At 63.6% G+C, this 8,303-nt stretch overlaps 1 protein-coding gene across 3 annotated transcripts in view; it reads left to right on the top strand.

Annotated features, from left to right (window-relative positions):
- The window catches only part of PIK3R5 (phosphoinositide-3-kinase regulatory subunit 5), an 82,383-nt gene that overhangs the window by 68,986 nt on the left and 5,094 nt on the right, over positions 1-8,303 (top strand). For 2 of the 3 annotated variants that reach the window (XM_082372892.1, XM_082372891.1), the window contains exons 7-18: positions 431-605; positions 1,158-1,311; positions 1,954-2,037; positions 2,315-3,035; positions 3,164-3,326; positions 3,662-3,787; positions 4,269-4,397; positions 4,555-4,648; positions 4,902-4,978; positions 7,307-7,400; positions 7,620-7,702; positions 8,190-8,302. In XM_082372892.1, the coding sequence (XP_082229018.1) occupies positions 431-605; positions 1,158-1,311; positions 1,954-2,037; positions 2,315-3,035; positions 3,164-3,326; positions 3,662-3,787; positions 4,269-4,397; positions 4,555-4,648; positions 4,902-4,978; positions 7,307-7,400; positions 7,620-7,702; positions 8,190-8,302 (2,013 nt within the window). The remainder of the gene's footprint in view (positions 1-430; positions 606-1,157; positions 1,312-1,953; positions 2,038-2,314; positions 3,036-3,163; positions 3,327-3,661; positions 3,788-4,268; positions 4,398-4,554; positions 4,649-4,901; positions 4,979-7,306; positions 7,401-7,619; positions 7,703-8,189; position 8,303) is intronic. The other variant, XM_082372893.1, reaches the window with a different exon arrangement.

Raw genomic sequence — 8,303 nt, 5'->3', positions numbered from 1 at the left:
AAAAATTAAGGTAGAATTTATTTGTGAAAATCGGGTTCGGTTTTTTAAGATTTTTTTCGACGTGGACCATTTTTAAAGTCGTTATTGAACTTGTTACAGTATTGCTTCTGTGTTTTTTGCGGGGGACGGGTTTTGGCCCCAAGGCATGCGGGATCTTAGCTCCCTGACCAGGGATCGAACCCTCACCCCCCTGCACTGGGAGGAGAAGTCTTAACCACTGGACACCAGGGAAGTCCCGAATTCAGTTTTTAAAAGGTCTTTGAAGACCCCAGCTGAAAACTACTCAAAAGTAGATCATAAGCTTTCCCCTTGGAACTGGGGCCCCTGAGCCCCCAGCCTCTCTCCTGGCCTCCGGCCGGCACGTGGGCTCTGCGGCTGCCCTTCCCCGCCCCCGCGCCCAGTACCCATGGCCGGTCCTCTGCGTCCCCAGCACCGTACTGTTGCTGAACCCGGTGGAGGTGCAGGCCGAGTTCCTCGCCGTGGCCGACAAGCTGAGCGCGCCTGGGCACTCCCCGCACAGCGCCTACACCACCCTCCTCCTGCACGCCTTCCAGGCCACCTTTGGGGCCCACTGCGACCTCCCAGGTCTGCACTGCCAGCTGCAGGTATGTGTCTGGGGCCCTGGGCTCAGCACCGCCCCTCCCGGCAGAGCACCTCTCTGCAAAGGCAGGGTCCCCTCTCCGGTCCCTCTCCGAGGCCCGGGTACATTGGCCTCCCTCGCCCCTAGTGACACGGCGGGGAAGTCGCTGGAGGTAACCCAGGTGGGTGGCACCCTAGACAGTGGGACTGGACATAGAGCCTCCAAATCCAGCGTGGGCTGGGTGGTACAGGACTGAGCTTTAGACTGAAGCTGGAAGCCCTGGGGTCTAGTCCGAGCTCTGTGACAGGTCAGCTGTGTGGCCCTGGGGAGCGCCCTCCCCTCTCTGGGCCACAGCGGTGAGCTCTGAAGTCCCTCCCAACTCTGCAGGGCTCTGGCTCTGGGCCCTTCTTTCTGACCACTTCTGGAGAATAGGGGCTGAGCAGGGAGGCCTGGCTCCCTGCTCAGCCGTGGGTGGTGGCAGGCAATGAGGCCGGGGACGGACTGGTCACCAGGAGCTCGAGAAGTCGGGCGGCCGAGCCGTGGTTCGGGAGCAAGCCTGCCTCTCCCTGGGTTTCAGTCCAAGACCCTGGCAGAGCTCGAGGACATCTTCACGGAGACAGCAGAAGCACAGGAACTGGCATCTGGCATCGGGGATGCAGCTGAGGCCCGGCAGTGGCTCAGGACCAAGCTGCAGGCGGTGGGGGAGAAAGCCGGCTTCCCTGGTGCCTTAGGTGAGGCTCTGGGGGTGGGGCCCATCTCCCCGTGTGGCCCCAGCAGCTCCCCAGGTGAGCAGCCCCGGTCGGCCTGGCGGTTCTGCTCCACACAATCATTTAGGGACCCAGGTTCTCTGACACCTCCTGGCTCCACCATCCCCGAGGGCGCAGTTCCCGTCTGCAGGGCTGGGCTGCCAAGATCGCCCCTGGGGCGGCCTGGGGGAGGAGGAAAAGAGTGCTGATCAAGGGCAAGGGGCTTCGTTTGCACAATGAAGACAACGTACCCCTTTGAGCCACCTTAGTCACATGGCCCACCTTGCCCCAGTGGGTCCGGGAAACGTCTATTATAGAAGAAGGGATGCCTGAGGAGATGGTGCCGTAGTGCTCCTGTTCGAACCAGAGGCACAGGGGCTGAGACTTGGCCACATTCATGCAGCTCACAAAAGGGCATGGCATTTACCTGGTGGGCTTGAGAGAAGCCCTCTGGCTGCGGGCCAGGCATCCCAGCTTCCAACTCAGCCTCGGCCCACTCGGCTGCATGTCCTGTACCGGTCCTCTCCCAACTCTGGCCTCTCCTCCGAGACGAGGGGTCTGGGCTGGCCGATCTCAAGGCCTCTACCCAGCCCTCACCTCCTGTCCCTCCCTCCCCCGTTCCTGCAGACACTGCAAAGCCTGGCAAGCTCCGTACCATCCCCATCCCTGTCGCCAGGTGCTACACCTACAGCTGGAGCCAGGACAGCTTTGGTAAGCAGCCCGCTGGGGCCCTCGTGGTGCCCACCCCCCAAACTGCCCGGGCTCTCTTCCTCTGCAGCTGCCCCTCACCCCACCCCCCTGCCAGCCCTCCCACCTGAGCAGGCTCTGAGCAGAGCAGGGGGCGGGGCTCTGGGCTGCCCTCTGCCCTCCTTCTGCCCTCTGCTCCCCAAGTTCCTTCTGTCTCAGTCTGTCACCCCGCCCAAGGGTGTGCAAGAGGGGTTCCAAGGGCTCGGACACCCAGACGGTGTCTCCCCTTGCTTCCCTGCAGACATCCTGCAGGAAATCCTGCTCAAGGAACAGGAGCTGCTCCAACCAGGAATCCTGGGGGACGATGAGGAGGAGGACGGGGAGGACGAGGAGGACTTGGAAACCGAGGGGCCTTGTGCCGAGAGGGACTCGCTGCTCTCCGGCGGCTCGGCAGCCTTCCACGACTCCACGCTGTCGCTTGCCTCATCCCAGGCCTCGGGACCCACCCTCTCCCGCCAGTTGCTGACCTCCTTTGTCGCGGGCCTCTCTGACGGCATGGATAGTGGCTACGTGGAGGACGGCGAGGAGAGCTCCTTCGAGTGGCCCAAGAGGCCTGGCAGCCAGGAGCGCCGGGGCCACCGCAGGCCCGGGCAGAAGTTCAACAGGATCTATAAACTCTTCAAGAGCACCAGCCAGCTCGTGCTGCGGAGGGACTCCCGGACCCTGGAGGGCAGCCCGGACAGCGCCCCGCCCCTGCGGCGGGCCGGCAGCCTCTGCAGCCCCTGCCGCCCCCTGGATGGCCCGGCGCTGCCCCCGTCCCGGGCCCAGCGCTCCCACTCCCTGCCCCAGCACAAGCTCGACCCCCAGCCGCCCGGCTGGCTCCTGGCCCCCGCCTCCTGTCACCGGCGCCGCTGCCCCTTCCTGAGCGGGGACGAGGACCCCAAGGCCTCCACGCTGCGAGTCGTGGTCTTCGGCTCCGATCGGATCTCGGGGAAGGTGGCCCGGGCGTACAGCAAACTGCGGTGAGAGCCGAAACAGGGCATCAGTCTGCCCCGGGCAGCAGGGGCGTGGTGCTGGCGGCGTCTGGGCTCGAGGACTGGGGTCCCAGAGGGGCCAAGGGCCTCCCTTCTCACCATCTTCTTCTCAGCAGGCGGCTGGAGAGCAACCGTCCGCTCCTCACACGGTTCTTCAAGCTTCAGTTCTTCTACGTGCCCATGAAGCGGAGCCGCGGGACCAGCGCCAGTGCCGGCCCAGCCCCTCGGAGCCAGACGCCGCCGCTCCCCACAGACCCCCCAAGGCACCCCGGCCCTGCGGTAGGTCCCCAGCCCTGGACCCAGCAGGGCGGCAAAGCGAGGAGGTGTAAGCAGGTCCCGGTCACCGGAAGGGGGCTGGTCGGAAGTCGCCAGCATCCCTGTGTTTAGGGGCCGCTGCCTCCTGCCTGGGCCTCCCTCCCGGGCGTGGTCCCTGCCCTGCACTTGGCCGGACGGTGGGCGGGGGCACGTTTTGCTGTGTGACACGGACTGAGAGTTGTCAGACCTCTCCAAGGGCGCAGAGAAGCCCAGGGTGGGGCTGCAGGTGCCACCCAGGGCCCCGAAGCTAGGGTGGCAGGCGTCCGGGTGGCTGGGAATGACTCTCGCCACCGCCCCAGGAGCTGGGTGCAGCCCCCTGGGAGGAAAGCACCAATGACATCTCCCACTACCTCGGCATGCTTGACCCCTGGTACGAGCGCAACGTGCTGGGCCTCATGCACCTGCCCCCTGAAGTCCTGTGCCAGGTAAGCGGCCCCTTTCCTGGGTGCAGGTGGAGGGCCCTGGCTGTGGTCACCCAGCCTCGCTTTGAAGGCCCTAGTTTGGGGGATCCAGCTTGCGGCCCCACTGGAGGACCAGGGCTCACTTGGGATCGAGCAAGGAGGGTGGGTGGAAGCAGGGCTGAGCTGAAGCCGGGGCTCGGGGGCCCAGGGAGGGGTCGCCGCACCGAGAGGGAGGGGTCACCACACTGAGAGGGAGGGGCCCCAGAGGGTCCAGTTGCCTTAGGCTTCAGCTCCCTTCCTCAACTCCCAGCTTTGTCCAGCTCGGCCGGGGCCTCCCTTGACCATTCTGTTTCCTGCTCCCGTCTCACCGTCCCCCTCCCTGGCCCTGTCTGCCTTGGGATCTCTCCTCTGTGTCTGCACCTCTGTCTCTCTTCCTCTCGTCCTCCCTTTCTCTCTCCCTCTCTGTCCCCCTGTCCCTCGGTCTCACCTCCCCCCCAACCCACAGCAGTCTCTGAAGGCTGAGTCCCGGCCCCTGGAGGGCTCTCCTGCCCAGCTGCCCATCCTGGCGGACATGCTGCTCTATTACTGCCGCTTCGCTGCCCGGCCGGTGCTGCTGCAGGTCTATCAGACCGAGGTAAGGCCTGCCCTGCCGCCTTGCGCCACCTCCTCCCCCCGACTAGCTGCAGGGCTGCTTCCACACCCGGGCAGCCAGCAGCCCTGTGCTGGAGGAGCCTGTGCTGGGGGCCCCTCCTGGAGGTCCACGCTGACGCCCACGCTCCTGCCCTCTCCAGCTGACCTTCATCACCGGGGAGAAGACGACAGAGATCTTCATCCACTCCCTGGAGCTGGGTCACTCCGCCGCCACACGCGCCATCAAGGCTTCGGGTGGGTGCTGCCTGAGCCCCAGTGGAGGCGGGGCTGGGGGGGGGGGTGTCACACCGGAGAGGGGGACCCTGGGGTGGCGGGGCGAGAGGGCGCCAGGAGGTGGGGCCCCTGGAGGTAGAGCTAGAGGGAGGTGGGCCGGGATCTGGGGCCCTGGGGAGGAGGGGTCCCAGGGCGGTGGGGCAGGGAGGCAGAGCCCGGGGTCTGTGAAGGGCACTGGAAGGAGAAGCAGAGGCTCTGTCTGTGTGTGGCACAGGTCCTGGCAGCAAGCGACTGGGCATCGATGGTGACCGGGAGGCCATCCCTCTAACACTACAGATTATTTACAGCAAGGTGAGACTGATGCTGGCCCCTTCCCTCCAGGATCTGCTCCCCATGCCGCCCCCCCAGAGCCAGCCTCCTGTGTTCCCCGGGCGGCCTTTAAGCTGGAAGGCCGCGGCGGGCTCTCCTGGATGCTGAGAGAAGGGGGAAGGAGAGGCGGTGGACCTCCCTCTCCCCTTCTGCCTCCAAAGCTGCCCCCGCCCCGGGTTCTCCCCACCGCTGAACGTGTTCAGTCAGCCCTTCCGAGAAGTGCTGGGGCCTGGCCTCAGGGCTGGGGGTGAGAACGGGGCAGAGCGAGGGACCGGCCAGGGACTGCTGTGCCCGGTGGGTGTGTGGGAGTAGGTTTGGTGTGAGGGGAGCTGCGGGGGGAGCCCATGAGCACACCCCGCCTCTGGGCCACGACAGGCCCACCTCCCGGACGGGCAGCCTCCTGCCTTCTTCCCTGCCTCCCTGCCTCCCTCCCTCCCTCCCTCAGCAATTTGAAAGATATTTATTGAGCACCTACTCATGTCAGGTTCTGTGCTGGGCCAGGCCCTCCCTCTTAACTTCTCTAGAGGAGGGAGACAGACAATAAACAAGGAAACAGAAAGTGCCCAAGGTAATATTAAAGAGTGGCAAGTGATGACAAGGCAACAAAAGGGCTGGTGGGATAGAGACAATGGGATTCTTTCCATGTAGTGGCCGAGGAGGTGGGCAGGGGCACCGACACTGGGTGCTGTGTTCCGGGTGTTCGTTAAACACCCACTGTGTCCCGGATGTTGTTCATGGCACAGGAGCGTTCACGAGAGTGAGCAAAGCTCTTACAGTCTGGAGGGGTTAGATGATCCCACAACATGTATAATTACAACTGTGACGAACAGATGAAGGAGAGGTAAAGGGTTCTGTGAGAACCCTTAAGGGGATTGTTCAACCCAGTGAGGAAAGTTAGGCAAGGTTCCTTGAGAAGGGCCATTGAGTCAGTGTTGGAAAGAAAACCAGGAGTTAGTTAAGTAAGAAAAGAAGAGAGACGTGCCCTCCAGGTAGAGATAATAGCATGTGCAAAGGCCCTGTGGTGAGAGAGAACATGAACATCCAAGGGCACTGAAGGAGGACCAGAGGGGCTGGAGCAGAGACAGTGAGGGGGGAAAGGATGATGAGGTGAAACTAAAGAAATTGGCAGGGCTGGAATGCCAAGGGCCTTGGTTCAATGAGAGGAGTTTTGTCCTTGTCCTAAGAGTAATGGGTATCCTGTGAAGGGCTTTCCGTTTGGGGTGTGGCAGGATCGGATTTAAGGTTTGGAAGCCCCCTGTGGTGGCTCTGTGGGGAATATCGGAGGGGACCCCAGGAGGTGTGGGAAAGCCAAGTCAGAGGCTCCCGTGGTTGTCCAGGAGAGAAACATGGGCAGCCTGCACTAGGGAGGAAAGAAATGGGGGTTATATGTGAATCACATGAGCAGCAGGGCTTAGGGATGGATTAGAAAAGGAGAGGCTCCAACTCCTGGATTTCAGCCTTCTGCAACTGGCCGGACCATTTTCTCAGAAGAAGCCCAGCTCCAGTGGGGGGAGTGGGTGTGGGGCATAGTGGGTTCGAGAGGGAAGGAGAGAGCAGAACAGGCAGTGGGAGGGTGGGCCTGAGCTCAGAGGTGAAATGTGGAGATGGGTGTATAGGTGGTCATGGAGAAAGGGCCATGGGTGAGGCTCCCTAAAGGAGAAAGTAGGAATAACAGAGCGGAGGCCCCAGGAGAAGCTCCTGAGACCTGCGTCCTGTGATGGGGGCAGAGGGGGGCGATCGCGCAAAGCAGAGGCCCCGGCCAGGCTGGCGGTGGGGAAGCCGGGAGCGTGCCGCCACGGACGCCCAGGAGAGGGGAGGAGGGAACAGGATGGCATTCTCCTGTAAGGTCAGGCAGGCCGAGGACTGAGAGTGCTTGTGGGTTTGGCAACGCGGAGGTCCCTGATGAAAGAGACGTTCAGACAAAGACCCAAAGAGGGGGCTCCGGCCCAGCTCTGCCTGGGACCCCCTGCCCGTGAGCCTGTCTCTCCCTCACTCGGGGTTCAGAAGATCCTTAGACCAACCCTTGAGATGTTCTCAGCACTCGCACCCTACGACCCAGTCGCCAGGCTGACCTGTGGTCCAAGCCAGTGACCTGATGCTCCTCCCTGGAGCCAGTAAGGTCTGTACAGGGGTCAAGGGGCTCTTGGTGAAGAAGCTGGCAGGCTCGGGTGAGCGAGAGCGAGCTTCCTGGGTGTGCTGGCTGCAGGCGGCGCCCCGTCGCTGGCCGGTCTGGAGCTGCTTCTTCAAAGAGGAGGCGGCAGGCCCCGGAGGGCGTGCCGCTGAGAGGGTCTGGCTTTGCTGCCTTCCCAGGGGGCCATCAGTGGACGCAGTCGCTGGAGTAACATGGAGAAGGTCTGCACCTCCGTCAACCTCAGCAAGGCCTGCCGGCAGCAGGAGGACCTAGGTGAGGGGGCAGGGGGGAGGGGAGGGGTGGGGCAGGGGGGAGGGGAGGGGTGGGGCAGGGGGTGGGGTACAGGTGGGGCAGGGGGAGGGGGACAGGGAGGTGGGGGGAGGGTCGGGTCGGGTAGGGGCAGGGGGAGGGGGAGGGGTGGGTGGGGCAGGGGAGGGGAGGGGCAGGGAGTGTGGGTTCCTCAGCCTGGCCTGAGCCACCCTTGCCCTTCAGACTGCAGCACGGAGGCCCTGACGCTAAACCTGACAGAAGTGGTGAAAAGGCAGAACCCTAAATCCAAGAAGGGCTTCAACCAGGTAAGAGCTTTCCTCTCCTCCCTGTCATCCCCTCGGGAGACTTACTGGGCATGTGTGTGCCCGCGTGTGCGTGTGTATGCGTATGTATGGGGGGGTGTCCGAGGGCTGCACTGGGGCCTGTGGGTGGGAGGAGAGGCAGGTGAAGGGTGTGCACACCTGTGGGGCTCCGTGGTGGCCGCTGGGGGAGCCCCGAGTCCAAGGCGGAGTGGCCTCTGTGTCAGGGAACCCGGGCTGTCACGGTGAGGACAGTGGGGTTTCTCCTCCCAGGACACTTGCTCCTTCCAGACTCAAGAAAGGGCAGAGGCTGGGGAGGAAGCAGGGCCCGATGGGGGGACCAGTCCCCTGCACGCCCATTGCGCCTGGAGAGCTGGCAGCCGAGCTCCTGCCCCACCCCCTGGACCCAGTCGGGCGGTTCCAAGGGAAGAAGCTGCCGAGGGCTGGCAGCTCTGGGGCCAGGGCTCCCGGGTGACCCGGGCCTTCCTTCTAGATTAGCATCTCGCAGATCAAAGTGGACAAGGTGCAGATTATCGGCTCTAACAGCTGCCCCTTTGCCGTGTGCCTGGACCAGGACGAGAGGAAGATCCTGCAGAGTGTGGTCAGG

Source organism: Balaenoptera borealis (genome assembly GCF_965194805.1).
Source record: "Balaenoptera borealis genome assembly, chromosome: 20".
Taxonomy (NCBI): domain Eukaryota; kingdom Metazoa; phylum Chordata; class Mammalia; order Artiodactyla; family Balaenopteridae; genus Balaenoptera; species Balaenoptera borealis.
The sequence above is the reverse complement of the archived record's forward strand: the minus strand, read 5'-3'. Positions and strand labels throughout refer to the sequence as shown.